The sequence below is a fragment of the Syngnathoides biaculeatus genome, chromosome 12 (assembly GCF_019802595.1).
Source record: "Syngnathoides biaculeatus isolate LvHL_M chromosome 12, ASM1980259v1, whole genome shotgun sequence".
NCBI lineage: Eukaryota > Metazoa > Chordata > Actinopteri > Syngnathiformes > Syngnathidae > Syngnathoides > Syngnathoides biaculeatus.
In genome coordinates, this window is record NC_084651.1 from 6,285,344 (window position 1) to 6,301,672 (window position 16,329).

The window sequence follows — 16,329 nt, forward strand, 5'->3', positions numbered from 1 at the left end:
TTTTTTTTTTTTTTTTTGGGCAGCTTTTAAAGATCTGCGTAACAATGGCGACCTTGACGTCCGGGGCTGGATTTACACCGCCACGGCTCGAGCAGCACAATTGTGGTTCCTTTTGCTCTCGAGTGGCACAATTGGACGTGCACCCGTGGAGCCGGGAATATAAATTTTTCAGTTCAGAAAACCGAATATGGATAAAAATCCGGTAAGTCAATTGGACAGCATCATTTCTCGCCCCCAATCATGTCAGCATTTTGACGTGCTTTGATTGGTTGGTGGTTAAAAATGTCCACAAATTCATACAGTGAAGAAAATAAGTATTTGAAGGCTTATCGTTAGGGTTTCCTCCCACATCCCAACCCTAACCCTATTGATCGGGACATGCTCCAGATGATGTACAGTACGTGGTACACCTGCCTACTGTTAAATTGCGGTTTTGTATTTTGTATTTCTGGTTTCTATAATGTGTCGAACCGCCGGGATTTCCGACCTGTCCGAGGCGCTGCATTCAGGTTGCCGTCTCTGTGGAGGCGTGGGCGAGATACCCACTCCTAACAAGCTTTCATGTATGGAGTCAATGTGAGCTTTAGTTAGCGGTCACTCACGTTTGAAAAATGTAGGGTTGTGGTCAGTCATGCCCCCAGATATAAAGTTGCGCGTGTGTGTTGTGTTTGTAATAATGAGTGTACCCCTTTAAAAGCGGAAAGGGGTGGTGTCGGGTAATTTAAAAAGTAGAAGGAGACCGTGTGCTTCTGTGTTTAAAAAAAAAAAAAAAAAGACGTTAGGTTGTGGTTCACTGCGCTGGATCGGATTTTCATGCGCGCTGAGATTGTGCGACAAGTGCGCAATTGCGCAGTTGCGCAGCTTAGAAGAAACACTGGTCGAGACTACACAAAATAAGCGACGTCTTTCAATATCTAGGTATTTCCACCCGTAACAAATTTTACGCGCGTGACTTTTCATGCTCGGCCGTGCAGACTTGCGTGTGCGTACGCGCCCGTCAAATCACAGTGACTGAGTGAGTGTCTGTCTGTTGGGAACTCCATTGTCCCGGGCGGGATGGTGGACCAACTGGTTAGAGGCACATTTCTGAAGACTGGGATTCAAATCCAGACCCTGCCCATGTGGAGTTTTTTTTCCGGGCACTCCGGTTTCCTCCCACATCCCAAAAACATGCATTAATTGGAGTCTCTAAACTGCCCTTAGGTATGATTGTGAGTACGACTGTTGTTTGCGTCGTTGTGCCCTGCGATTGCCTGGCGACCACTTCAACATCTGCCCTGCCTCCTGCCTGATGATAGCTCGGATAGGCTTCGGCACTCCCACGACCCTTGTGAGGCTAAGGGGTTCAGAAAATGGATGGATGGATGAATTTAGTGCCGTGATTTTGAAGTATTAACAGATGGATGAAGATGAATAACTCCTAACTGTAGGTGTCAATGCGGTCACAGTGAGTAAACACACAGCAGATCGGATATACCCTGTCGGCACCAGCATGATTTTCCTGGTAAACATTTTGAAAAAGCACTTAAACTCGTCACTGTTGCACAAATGCTCAAGAAAATGATATTTGTGGGATTTCTGACCTGGACCACGGAGCGCTTCACCACCCTCGCGATGTCAGACCGCCACTCAGGGAGGCCGGGATTGGCGTCATCCAGGTTGGAGGAAAAAGACAAAATATGCGACTGGAAGTAATCTGCAAAGCAACAAAATAAACACAATCTTGAATTTATTTAATCATGAATCGTCATATCTTTCCGTAGCACGGCACCACCCAAAGCTAGGGTTATAAATTCTACGTTATCTGGTTTAATTAAATACACAATGTAAAAATATACATTTCCCACAATTTGTTGCTTATTGTGACATTTGCAGCCATCGTTTAATGGTAGGAACTCAAATATTTGCTCAAACTCAAAACAACAACAAGAAAAACACGACCAAGAGATAAATAACGCTTATTCATCAAAGCTCACACATGGGGTCCCTTGTCAGACAAGTGCGTTTTATGGGGTGATGCGGCGCTAGTGTTATAACACCTGGTTATAAGCCTCGGTACACAGAAAGAGTTTCATGCTAGCTGCAGCGTTAAACTGAAACTTATAACCAGGTGCATTCTGTATGCCGGGAATTACGGTATAGTTGAAGACCTCTAAATTGTCCATCGGTGCCCAGCCACCTCTACCATGGACCAATACATATAAAAACCGGGCAGCTTTTGTCTTCTTCTTTGGCCATCCTGCCAGAAGACACACGTCTCGTGTGCGGCAGATACCTAGATAAGACCCGGACGTCTGTACTGCACATTCCTTTGTCATAAATCCATTTGCTGTTAACTTTTTCTAATCATTGGTCATATCTTCCTCGATTCGTGAACACGCGCAGGGTCCAAACTCGCAAATCCCCACAATGGTTATTTGTCTACACGAACAGCAGCCAGTCCAGTGTGTCACCCCGCCTCCTGGCTACAGTCAGCTGGAATAGGGCCCAGCTCACCGCTGACCTTGAAAATAAGTGGCAGAGATTGTTTCCCTGTCATGATGGTGTGGAAAAAGAAATAAAACATAATGGAGAGTTTACCATAAACTGCCACCGTCATGCGGTCCTGATGAACCGTGTTCCCGATTGAAGCCTGAACGGTGACCGTGTGACTTCCCTCCAGGGAGAAGGTGAAGGACGTCGCTCCATCCAGACTCAGCAAAGGCTAAAACGGCGAACGATTCAATGTTTGAATGCTGTCCGTCACTCGTGTTAAATAACGACATGGAGGTAAATCACCTCTGTTTTGTTGTCAAACCACCAGTAGTACGTGACCGTCCCCACGCTGACGGGCCGCAGCGTCGTCGTGAAGTTTACGGGTTTATTCTTGACGGCCACGGACGGAGCGGAGAGCTGAACCTGCTCCAGCTGACCTTTGAGGAGCAAACACAAGTTGATGATTCTTACTGTCTAAAAGGCAACGTAGATGTCCGAAAGTGAATGGATGAGCGCGCGTGTAAATTTGATTGGATGAATGAATTGGGGGATCCGGGGGGAAAATAAAAAACAACAATATCATCTATTAATCGTAGTTGACTCCCATCGATCATCATCACCTTAGCGATGACTCCCAAAAAAATCTGAAGTCGTTCTACTCCAAGTAAGGACCATTTTCAACTGTACGGCCAGAGGTACGAAAACTGGGAGGAAGAAAAAAATGGAAAAACCAAAACCAAACCGTATGAAAAAAAAAAACGGGATTCCACTTTTTGTGCTTTGCTTTTGCTGTTTTAATTAGCATCTGTGTTTGAGCAGCTGGCCACCAATTGATAAAATATGAGATCTACAAACAAGATTTTGTTTTATTCTCTTGCAGTGAAATTATTTTAGCGCGTCGAACATTTGGAGAAACACCACACACGTAAAGACAGTAAAGTTAGCAGTGATGCTAGAACTAACTCAACTTGAGATGTGAGACATGCAAAATTCTCCAAGAAAGAGATGAGCGTATGGTTACATTTGTTTGAAAGCTAACACTGTCGCTTTAAAGGCGGTAGCGTCATTCTCGGCCTACAGAGTGCACCTGGTTATAAGCCTCGGTACACAGAAAGAGAGAGGCGCTAACGCGAGCGCGGCGCTAATGCTAGCGTGGCGCTAACACTGCATCACCGCAGGGTTAAAAGCATGTGAAAAAAGTTGCTGCTTGCAGGCCAGCAATGACGGGATTACCGAACTCTTCTTTAGGGCCCAAACTAGACATGGCTTCATCAGTTTCCGAGCCCCAGGACTGATCTGATGCTCAATGTAATACTGAACCCAATAATTGACGCCGGTAACTCACAAGTGACGTGGAGGTAGAGAGTCACCCTGTCGAAGCCCAGGACATTGCTCGCTATGGCAGACACTTGGTAGATGCCAACTTTCCTGTAGACATGCCTGACCCCATCCTCTATTGAGCTGATATTCACGTAGGATATTGCGGTGCCATCGCCAAAGTCCACCGTGATGCTGGTCGTCGAGCTGAGACCCTTCAAACCGTGGAAAGGAAACGCGATGTTTTACAAAATACAACCACGTAATGCTCATCGCTTGCGTCTTTCAGCGAAGTCGGTACCTCTTCGAGAAAGACCAAGAAGGTGACGTTCTTGTACAGTGTTGCTACCAGTACCCCTTCGCTGGTGAACAGTTGCAGGCCCTTGGGGACCTGACTGGGACATTTCTGCCACTTGGGGCTGTACTTCAGCAGAGTCCCGTCTGTGCAGTTGTTCGACAAAGCTCTGCGATATCTGCGAGAGAAGACAAGTCAGGACACGAGTTAAAGTAGATTTTCCATCCAGAAGAGCAATCGGCCAGGTGGTTTAAGTGTGGTCATTATAACATTGTTAATATAAATTGAACTCATCATTATTTTTGCTATATCCTAAACCATCACACGAATAATTACCAAAGAACACAGTGAACCATTGGAACTTGGATAACCCTTACCATTTACCTAACCCTAACCATAACGCTAACCTAACTGCCACCAATAACATTTACCCAAATAATTGCGGGTGTAAACCCAATACCAACCTTCTAAATAACACGCCAACCGTAACCATCAACTCCCTCCACTTAATACCCTGATAGTGAGCATTGCCCCAACACTAACAATTACCCTAACGCTAAGATTAACCATAACCCTAGCCCTAACCCCCTAACCACTACCCTAACGTTGACAACTACACTTCCTAATTTCATATACAGTGATGCCTCAGTTCTCGACCACAACCTGTTCCAGAAAGCGGTTCTAGAAGTGATTTGTTCGAAAACCGAATCGATGTTTCCCATTACAATGAATGGAAAAAGAAATAATGCGTTCCAAGCCTTAAAAAAAAGGGCTTTTTAAAGCATTTTTTAAAAGCTTTTCCTGATAATAAACTGCATAGTAGAAATACATGTATAGTTTAAATACTTTATATAATAAAATAATTTAGGAAATGTATTTATTTTTGGCCGAGAATGTTAAACTTTTTTTTTTATTAACAAAAGTGCAGAATAACTTTAAACAAGCAACTTGCCTTCTTTGGAGCCATGATTGGGGGTTAATACGGTAGTCCTCGATAAGAAGAAAAATAACAGTCACGACCGGGACACGTCTGTGTACAAAGGCTGTGTTGTACAGAATAACAAAAGTGCACTGGTTCCGCAGCGCAAGTTATATCATTTCAGTTTTTTTTGTTTTTTTTTTCAGGGGGGCGTTTGATTTGACAATAACAAAACCCATCGTAGGTGGGTCAGCTGCTTGCGCCGCGTGCATTATGTTATTTCTGTTTTTTTTCGGCGGCGTGGGAATTCACAACAAAGCGTGTCGTGGGTCAGCTGCTCTGGCCACACGCGATGTGTTATTTCCAGGTCTTGTCGGGGGCGTTCGAGTACCGACTTTCGTTCGAAAACAAAGCAAAAAAAAATCTCAAAATTTTCCTTCGAAAACCGATTTGTTCTAAAACGGGGACGCTCGAGAAACCGAGGCTCGACTGTATTCCATAAAACCTTTTCCGCTTTGATTTATGCATACCGAAGATGAGAAGAAAGCTATCTTTACCATCTGCGCTCCCTACCACACTTGACATTACAGTGAAATGAAGTGACTGCGTACCCTGTGGAATTAAGGAAGCTGTCCCCAGTGATGCAATCTCGGGATGTGGCGGATGGAACAAACCAGAACGCCGGAGTGCAGCTCCCATCCAACTGCCTCTCAAATCCATAATCACTGTTACAAGTGGAACACAACAAGGACGCACTCGGTGTTAGGAAAGCTTCTACGCACTTTATTCAAAAGTCATATCTTACGCAAGCTAAACCAGAATTCATAATATCCAACCTCTGAGTATACTTGAGGTTTGATGCAAGAATGGTTAAACTTTGGACCCCAATAACAAAGGGTAGTTTCTAATTTATTTGGGAAAAAAAAAAGACATAATGATGACTGTGCCAAGTCAGAGGCACATTTTAGGCTCTTTTCATCGCAGAATTTGACAAAGTGGTGTTAAGGACCACTAAATATGCACGCAAGCGTCTTTCGTTTCACTCTCGATCACAGAGATAAAAGCAAGTACAAGACAGTCTCTTCAGAGAGAAACATTTGATGCATGTGAACCTGTCACATGAATTATACTTAAACTGTTAAGAGAAATAACTCCTAATTAAGTCTTGTCGAGGAGCCGACGCACAACTTTACACAGGAGACGTTACAATACACGGCTGTCAAAAAAGCTCTTTGTATCAGTTAAAATTATCTCCTTTAAATTGTTCAGGTCAGAAGGAGCTACGTTTTACCTTTGTAGACCTAGAGAAAGCCGAGACAGAGTACCAAGAGAGGAACCGTGGTACTGCGTGCGGAGAAATATGTTAGAATAGTACAAGACATGTAAGAGGGCAGCAGAACAGCGGTGAGATGTGCCGTAGGTGTGTCGGAAGAATTTAAGGTGGAGGTGGGACTGCATCAGGGACCCGCGCTGAGCCCCTTCCTGTTTGCGGTAGTAATGTGTAGGCTGATAGAAGAGGTTAGACTGGAATCCCCTTGGACTATGACGTTTGCAGATATTGGGATCTGCAGTGAAAGCAGGGAACAGGCGGAGGAACAGTTAGAAAGATGGAGGCACGAACTGGAAAGGAGAGGAATGAAGATTAGCCGAGGTAAAACAGAATATATGTGCGTGAATGAGAGGGGCGGAGGAGGAAGAGTGAAGAGATACCGAGGGTGGAGGACGACTTCAAATACTTGCGGTCAACAATACGGAGCAATGGTGAGAGTGGTAAGGAAGTGAAGAAACGGGTCCAAGCGGGGTGGAACAGTTGGCCGAAGGTGTCTGGTGTTCTATGTGACAGAAGAGTCTCCGATAGGATGAAGGGCAAAGTCTGTAAAAGAGTGGTTATGTACGGATTACAGACGGCGGCACTGAAGAGACAACAAGAAGCGGAACTGGAGGTGGCAGAAGAGAAGATGCTGAGGTTCTCGCTTGGTGTGAGCAGGTTGGATAGGATTAGAAATGAGCTCATTAGAGGCACACCCAAAGTTGGATATTTTGGAGACAAGGTTAAAGAGAGCAGACTTCGATGGTTTGGATGTGTCCAGAGGCGAGAGAGTGAGTATATTGGTAGAAGGGTGCTGAGGATGGAGCTGCCAGGCAAAAGAGCGAGAGGAAGACCAAAGAAAAGGTTGATGGAAGACATGAAGATAGTGGGCGTTAGAGAGGAAGATGCACGAGATAGACTTAGATGGGAAAATACGACACGCTGTGGCGACCCCTAACGGGACAAGCTGAAAGAAAAAGAAGAAGAAATTGTTCAGCGTTCAACGTGGCTTCATCTTGTTTCCATAGCCTGACTTCTTAACCGGCGACCAATCGCGATTGTATTTTAGGATGATTAGCGTTCCAGATAAAGTATCAACAGAAATCGTTTTAAACTAGATCAAAAGAAATCAGAGGGCTTGACCACTACACCCAAAGTTTTCAAAGGCTTTTTCCGTGTTGTTATTATGTGTTAATAGTTGAGAGAAAATGTGTTTCCATTGAAGAGACGCTGCAAAGGAGGAGGAGGAGGAGACTCACCACTCAAAATCAGCCTCTGTGCACGGGCAGGAGTCTGACATCTGAGAGATGTACTGTTCTCCGGCCTTGACACATCTAGCGTTTACTCGTAGTTTCTGGAAGATTCTCTTCATTCCCATGATGCACACTTCTCCCTGTCATGAATAATGGATCATAACGGTTTCACAGGCTTCTTCTTCTCCTCTGCGCGTCTTTGTCTCGTTCGCGGCTCGCGTTCACGGCGCCGCCGAATTAAAGAACGCATCGCCTGCCGTCGGCTCGGAGGCCCGAAAACCGAATTACCTCGTTGTCCAGCTGCCACGTCACGTAATCTTCAGAAGTGCAGCGGTATTGAAAAATGGACCGGAAATCAATTTTGACAAGCTGCCACTCGGATCTGTGACTGAAGTGACCGAAGATTCTGCGCACAAGAAGTCAAAAGAGGAGTTGGGGACCACGAAACTGGGTCAGAACTTTTGCCGCATGGATGATAAAACAATAATTATTTTGCCCAACAGACGAGTTTTAATCAATTGCAGTCGGACGGAAAAGGGACGACATATCTAGGGAGAAATTATACGCATTCGAAGGCGCAGGGAGTGGATAAGTCTTCAAAGGCTGATATGTCACCGCGCCTCAATTAACAGCGCGGGCAACACGTCAATTAGCACCGCTCCCTTCATCTCTTACGTCATGATGAGGGTGTCCTCTCCGGGCTCCCCCAGAACCCCGTCCACGTACAGCGGCAAGGAGGTGAAGCTAAATTTGTCCCAGTTTCTGCCCTCATCAAAACTCAGCCTGAGGGGAAGAGAGAAGAGGCAAGAGAGAACCATGGATGTCGGATCCCGAAGAGCCCGGCTGCAAATAAGAGCCGCGGTCTCGCGTGAAGACCGACGGCCGGCGTGGCGGCAGACCGGGACGCTCACCAAATGTGTCTAATGGGCAGAGGTGTGTGCCGGATGGCCACCAGAGATCCTCCTTGATTCAGAAAGAACACGCTGTACTCTTCCTGAAAAACCTGTACGCAGACATACACAGCCAAGGTTTATTTGAGGGGTTTTTGTGTTTGTTTTTTAACTTCCAAATCCACGCAGCATCTGGCGACGACGTAACAGACACGCATACATAAACGGGAGAAACAACAAGACACCGACTCGTCCTCGGTTGTTTGAACTAAAGAGAGCATCAAGTTGGGTTGACTTTACAGAGATTCAGGCCCTTGGCAAGAAAATCTGCATGCTCACTCGGTTTTATTTGTTCGCTTTTGAAGGCGCCATATTCTTTTTCTTTTTTTTTTTATTTAGAAAACGAGAAGTAAACAGAGATGAAGCGCTGAAGCCTTCCATTCAACTTCACTTTTAATACTGACTGTCAGTTTGTTTGGGGATGAGCCGTCTTTTATTAGCATCCACGCATGAGTCACAGTTGGCGACGGAATGCGTTTCGTATACACTCGCGGGACACTTCATTAGGCACCGCGTCACGAGCGACGATCCAAGAGTAAATAAAGAAATGAAGATAATTAAAGCGACAGTCATGAAACCCTTCAGAGACTTTCTCCTTTTCAAAATGATCATCAAACCTTGACACCGTGTTACACTCACGTTGTTGAAAAGAGACCAAAAGGCTTCACATTTTAGCGTTGCTCATCCGTCCTCTACGGAGCTCGTGCGCCTACGTCAAGAAATCACGTCACTGGCCGGAAGTGCCGGTCAAACAAATCATTCTTCAATGGTAAGTCAGTTGGAGAGGACGCGGAAATACGTCTTATAGCAAGACGGCCAGAGTTTTGTCTGATACCGTTAAACATTTAGAAGGTGATAATAAACGAAGGTACGTGGAAAAATGAGAGACACTTGGCACAGAGGACCCATATTTAATCCCGAAGTCGATGTTTTCGCCGATAAGAAAGTGGACCGTTAACCCACTTCCGCTTGTCTTGAACAACTGGATCTACACGTATCTGTTGAGCAAGTCGTCGAGATTTACACGGAAGAGTTTGAAAGCGTAGAAAAGTCTGGACACATTGAAATACTTTGTACCCGGATCTGTTCTCAATCAAGAATAAATCCCACATAGTGATGGAGCCACTCAGGTTTTGTCAATACAAATACCAATACTTAAATAAATGACCCCTGGTTTTACACAAACTTGCATTCATTAACTGTTATTGGAAAAAAAAAAAAAAAGACAGAGTCAGCTCCTCTGTACACGAAAGCGTGTTGCGGCCACACGTTAAACATCGGTAAACTTCTCCATGACAGACTAGGAATTAGTCTTCTCAATCTCAATTCCAAAGAAGTATTTATAATGCCAAGTTGTCTCATTTGAGAGCAATGCATTTCAAAAAAAAAAAAAAAAAAAAGGCAAGGAGAAGTCTTTGTTTTGTTTTTTTATAAATATGCATTTTTCTCAAAAGAGTCCAATGCGTATTTAAAAAAAAAAAAAGAAAATAAACCGCTGGGATAGTCATCAGCCCCTGTACACGGAAGCGCATTGCGGCCACACGTTAACCTTCGTAACCCTCTGTGTGACAGACGGTTTATTTTCTTTTTTTAAATACTCATTGGAGTCATTTGAGAACAATGCATATGTATATATATAAAAAAAAAAAAAAGTCTGTCGGGGACAGGTTTACCTAAGTTTAACGTGTGGCAGCAACACGCTTTCGTGTATGTTGGAGACGACTCCTTGTCTTTTATTATTATTTTTTGAACGCATTGTTCTCAATTGAGCCAACTTGGCATTATAAATACTTCTTGGGAATTTGAGATTGAGAAGAATAATTCCTACCTGAAGTGACGCGATCCCTACACAGGCATGTGTGTATTTTGGTTGAGCACCATCCATCACGTTTAATTGCCGAAATGCATCGATTTGGTATTCCATAGAACGATCTCTTTGAATATCTGTCTTGTCTGTTGTAACAACCAACAGCACAACAAGTCTCGGGTATTGTAAATATTCTCCTCCGGTTCAATGTCTCCCACTAGCTCATTTTGACTGGCAATATGGCGCCGTGACAATGGTGACGTCACGTGCACGAGCTCTATACCCAATTCCAATTCGGGCTCATTTGGATGCTTTCTTTAGTAAGAGTTTCACAAAGAGGTCGAACATTTTCTGCAAATGGCGGTTTTAAGACAAAATGGCCGACTTCCTGTTCAATTTTAGCCGTTGGTCCTTGAGCCTTTTCCGCGTCTTGTCATGATAAACATACCCTTTGAAATTTGTGGCGAATGATGAAACTGTTGTCTGGGGCTCATTTTTTTCCCCCTAACCTTCCCTGGGGCGCGATTGAGTGAGTTTTTGGGGATTTATGTTCGAGCCCCGTAAAACAGAAACTTTTTCACTAGGATATATGCGTTGGCAAAAATTGGTGTATTTTAGGGCATGTTGAGGCCCCCTAAAAGCTGATGAGTATTTCTGAAAAATAATAAACTTCTTCTTCTTTTCTTCGGCTAGTGTGTCATTATAGCCATTAAAAATGATTTTTTTTGTTCAAAACAGAGAACTTTAATATATCGGTCTCTTTGTACTTAATGCATAATTACGTTGTTTCCTGAGATTCTGTATACAGTTGGCTTCATGTTGCTTTAAAGCTCCACTGTCGTGCCTATAAACATTCTAAAATAGAGCTCGCAATGAAGAATACAAATAACATTATGCACTTCAATGTCTATACGAAAAAATAAATATGAGCGGAGAGCACGTCATCCATGCGCAAAGTTGCGGAAGTCTCATTCGACATCCTAGCGGTCGCCATATTGCCTGCAACGTCATCAGCAGATGTTACACCGGGACATTCGCCATTGAACACACATAGTGGCAACATGTTGTGGATCACGGAAGCTCTTTTCGAAGAAGAGAACATCTCCCAATCGAGTGGAATGACGTGGGCAATATTACCCTATCATTTCGAGCCATATTTTGATGATATGCGGATCACTTCTAAGTAACAACAGACTCCCCGACAGTACGTAGCGTATTCAGAAGGACCCATGCGGGGGGGGGGGCTCCTTTCTCCTCCCCCACTCGGCCAAACGACCTCCGCATCGGGGCCAACGTGGAAGCCGTCGCCAGTGAGCAAGCCGTCGCTGGCGGGCGAGCCGACGCGGAAGCCGTCGCCGGCGAGCCGACGCGTTAAGTGGGGTGCCAAGACACCGGTGGTCAGCCAAACCACCTCCCCGCCCGATTCACCTCCGCGTAGGGGCTAACGCCTGGCCCGGCCTTCCGGCGATCCACAAGGTCGGGTTGGCCTTGTCGACAAGACTGGCGGCAATCCACAAGGCCGTCCTTCCGCGGCTGGTGCACGGAAGCCGTCCGACCCGTACATTGACACACTTAGCACACCTGACTTACGTACGCAGATCTTTTGTTACGTTATTAGAAGATTACGTCCCTCCCCCCAACTATTAACTTTTTTAGTAGCTGTATACACAACTACCTGTCATTTGGAACCCACAAAGCTCTCGTCCTTTGCACCCGTGCAATCCATTTTTCACGACGAACCGGATCTTTTGGAAAAGTATGAAGAATGAATCCATCCTCCCGAGTGTTCGAACAATATCCAGCAATACAACGAGCCGGCATTTTGGCTAACACGAAGGAATAACGAGCTACCTTCCCGCAGGTAAAACTAGTAGAATCAAACGAGACCACTTGAGGGCGGTCCTGCCATGTACGTCACTTCCTGCTTTTTCTAGAAAACAAATCAATCGAGAGGATTTTCATGGCAGGAGTGACAAAAAGCCATATACGTCAAAATCATGTTGTGTGGTGAAAAAAACGGACGAGTCCATTCCGGCTGCCTGTTTTTTTTTTTTTTTTCCATTAATAACATAATAAAAATCATGCATTTGATGACAGTGGACCTTTAAATTTTAATGACCGGATATTATGTCGGCCTATGTTACCGATGAAAGCTGAATTAACATCCATATCGGTGTCTGTTTCTGTTTTTTTCCCCCACACAACAAATACCAATACCCGAATACAGTAGTTTCTAATAATCTGGTTACCTTATTTAGCGACACCAAGAGGGGTCAAAATATTAGGAACAGCTCTCAGTATGACGCACATAAAAAACTGTCAGGCTATTTCATCTAATGTGGAGCATCATTTTCTGGCAAATACAAATAATCATCGTTCTATACCTCTTTCCACGTGTTGCCAGCGTCAGATGTGATGAAGACGCTGACATTAGTGGTGGAGAGCTCAGGTCCAACCACGCCTGTGAACCACAAAGGCAACGTTGATTATGACGCAATAAGGAAATGATGCAACAGGACAACAATCAGGTTGTCTGTCTTATTTTTCACCCCAATATCGCCGACGTTTGTGAGCCTCGCGAGGATAATACCCCTCACCTGACGCGATGATAATTCCAGGGGCCGTATCTTTGCTCACGATGTTTCCAGAGGTGTACGGGTTCTCCGATACGTGGAGGTGCAGATGTAGCGAGCAGTACGGCTGTAGGAAAAGCCACGCGTTACGCCCAAAGCAAACTACACTCTTGGGTTCGGTTTTATGTTCATTGTCTTGTTAGCAGATTATAGACAGAGGAGAATTTTACTCTCAGCCAATGGCGGCGGGCCGCTTACTTGCTCACAATCGACCTTCTTCCCTTGGAGATCTGTTGCCGGGGCCCGCAAGAGGCGCCAGTCTCTGCCTTTGTTGTACGTGATGTAAGTTTTCACTTGGTTCTCGACAACTTTATTTGACAGAAAAACCCCTTTAATCCCGGCAACCTGCAAAACAAACAAGAGCGGCGTGGTGAGAAAAGATGGAAAAAAAAAAAAAAGGGGAGGGTGCAGAACGGCGGGGGAGGATGAAAACAAGCATATATTATTCAAAGTAAACGAAAAGCAAGGACTCTGGTTTGGGGAGAAATACATGTCAGAACTCGATGAGATGTTTTCCTGACAGGGAGCACTATTTCGGACCATCTGTAGGACTGTGCGGAATCAGAACAACATCTGGCGTAGCCTGAGAGATTTAGACTTTTTTTTTTTCTCGTTCACGTGCAAAGAGATGGCAACTCATAATAGAGCACTGCTGTCAAACTATGCACATTGATTTCTGATTTTAAAACGACACTGAATAAAAATATGCATTCAACAACTTTCTTTTCAAAATCATATTTATCTATTGAGCACTCCTTTACCACGGGCATGATTTTTGATCGTGTGTGCCTTTGGCTACCCGCAATAAAAGGCCAAACCAAAATTTTACTCTTTCGGGGTTGCAGAAAACCAGCATTTGCTTAGTTATCAAGACGTCGCCTGTGATGCAAATGAGCGTGACAGCCCCTCGCCCGAAAGCGTCACCATTTTTTTTTTTTTTATTTTAACACTCTCGTGCGGCTTAGTCACAGCAGCTAAATAATGGCGAGCGGAGTGGTCAATGAATGACGCACTCGCTACCCGAACTGCTTAAGTGTTAAATTACAAGCGAGGCTTAATCAGGCCTGCTACGCACAAAACAAGAGCAGGCAGTCGCGCGTGACCCCGCGAGACATCTGTCAACACGCATCCACGGAAAAATGCCGTTCGCGGGGCTGGTGGCAACGAGCGCTGCTGGTGCCGGCTCGCTTCCGCAAACCCGCTTGTTCCTTACATAAGAGAAGCTGCCACAGTAAAAACTTAGCAGTCCACCGGCATCTGTTCCGTTGCAGCGGAAACACAGCAGATTAAGAAAAGATGCTCGCGACGCACTGTTGATGCTCTGCGCCTGTCAAAGGCAGGTTCTTGGGGCTTTTTTTTCTTGCATGTTCAACCGGAACGTATTTTAGGAAAAGTTATTTTCTCCTCCCGTTATTTGCCTTCCCTACTGGGGTAGCGAAGAGAATCTTGTTTTTCTTTGTTATGCAGTGAAAAACGGCTGTATTGTGGTTCATCTTTGGCAGCTCTGCTCCATCTCAGGGTTTAAAGCAATCTTTTTTTTGATGGGGCTAAATTTAATTTAGACCACGTCAATCATATAAAAACATTTTGTAATTATTTTTTTTTAATACCCTTTTTGCCACAATATTTACATCAATTCAGTGGAGATTGTGCTGCTCATTCTGATTTAAATACCTTGGCCACTTGGGGGCAGTACAATTCAGACATATACATGCATCAATTCATTTTCTTAGCCGCTTATCCTCATGAGGGTCACGGGAGTGATGGAGTCTATCCAAGCTGTCAACAGGCAGGAGGCGGGGTACACCCTGAATTGGTTGCCATCCAATCGCAGGGCACATAGAGACAAAAAACCAATCGCACTTACAATCACACCTATGGGCAATTTAGAGTGTCCTACTAATGTTGCATGCTTTTAGGATGTGGGAGGAAACCAGAGTGCCCGGAGAAAACCCGCACAGGCATGGGGAGAACATGCAAACTCCACACGGGCGGGGCCGGTGTGAGAGTCTGAGCGCTCCCCCGTGCTGAAAAGTGCCCTTGGAATTAATGCGCATGCGCGTAGAATTTTTGGAATTTTTCTACTTCCATCCCAGTCTGAAACTTTCCCCATCCATGCTTCCTTCCACGTGTTCATTTTCGCTCCGCTTCGCGTGTTTATTTTCGCTCCGCGTGCATTTCGCTGTGGACGTCTCACAAAGCCGAACACAGCGAATGAAAGAATACAGAAACAAATGCGAATGCGTTGTTTGTTATTTATCAACTGGAAAGCACGTCCCGGCATTGAACAAGAATCAACAGAGGATTGTTCGGGTATGGGTTTGGGTGAAGCGAAAATGAACACGCGGAAGAAGCATCAATGGGGAAGTTTCAGACTGGCACAGAAGTAGAAAAGGTAGAAAAATTCCAAAAATTCAAAAGAATTCTACGCGCATGCGCATTAACCTGAAGAAGACCGGTCAGCACTGGGAGCTGTTTCAATCCGGATGTGACGGTCTGACTGTTCCCCCGTGCTGAAAAGTCTCCTTGTGATTAACGCGCACGCGTTACTGACAGGGGAACTCTGGGTACGTAGTAGACGGTTACTGAGAAATCCCCCGGTCTCATAGTTCCCCTTCTTCTACATAGAGCGAGCTAACATATGTTATATCCTAATCGTAACTTAACCTTAAAACAAAAGTTTACATATATCTGTACGTTCGCTGTATTGGTCTTTCGGAGACGTCCATAGCGAACATGAATACATTGCGACAAGTTGTCAAATACCACATGTTGAAGCATGGATGCGGATGTTTCAAACTGGCCGGAAGTTTACAAAATATACGCGCATGCGCATTAATCACAAGAAAACTTTTCAGCACCGGGAGCGCTCAGACCGTCACACCGAGACCTCAGAACTGTGAGGCCAACGCTTTCCTGCTGAGTCACCGTGGCTCCAGGACATATACATACACATGATAAACTGCAGTAATATATTCACAGAGGATTATAATAGCAACACTGGTGCTATTGTTTAACCTGTCCATTGCATTTTGTATTGTTGATTAGGATTAACCTAAGCACACTGTACTATGACAATCTTATTACGTTGTTATAAACTCACAATGTATAATTCTCTTGGCTTGAAGTTTATTTTGATCATAATTGAGCTGGGAAGAGTGCTTAAATCTACCCAATTGCTGCAAGTTGTGAAATGAGTTGCATTGTGTCCACTGCCACCATACAGCGTTTGTCAGGTCCAAGCGAAAAAAAAATTAAAAAAGGCAAAACAAACAGCTGGTATCGGGAAAAAAAAAAAAAACGGAAGTTTGGTCACTCATCTCGAGGCACCATTGAAAAAAAGATGTGTGTTATGATACACGTTGCGACAT

At 44.7% G+C, this 16,329-nt stretch overlaps 1 protein-coding gene across 9 annotated transcripts in view; it reads right to left on the minus strand.

The window, feature by feature from the left end:
* Positions 1–16,329, minus strand: part of LOC133510032 (VPS10 domain-containing receptor SorCS1-like) — a 139,904-nt gene that overhangs the window by 18,574 nt on the left and 105,001 nt on the right. For 8 of the 9 annotated variants that reach the window (XM_061837691.1, XM_061837693.1, XM_061837692.1 and 5 more), the window contains 13 exons: positions 13,157–13,303; positions 12,923–13,025; positions 12,710–12,786; positions 8,480–8,571; positions 8,244–8,351; positions 7,857–7,974; positions 7,575–7,708; positions 5,618–5,731; positions 4,094–4,265; positions 3,821–4,007; positions 2,779–2,912; positions 2,581–2,704; positions 1,584–1,696 (listed from right to left, as the gene is read on the minus strand). In XM_061837691.1, coding sequence (XP_061693675.1) covers positions 1,584–1,696; positions 2,581–2,704; positions 2,779–2,912; positions 3,821–4,007; positions 4,094–4,265; positions 5,618–5,731; positions 7,575–7,708; positions 7,857–7,974; positions 8,244–8,351; positions 8,480–8,571; positions 12,710–12,786; positions 12,923–13,025; positions 13,157–13,303 — 1,623 coding nt within the window. The other variant, XM_061837697.1, reaches the window with a different exon arrangement.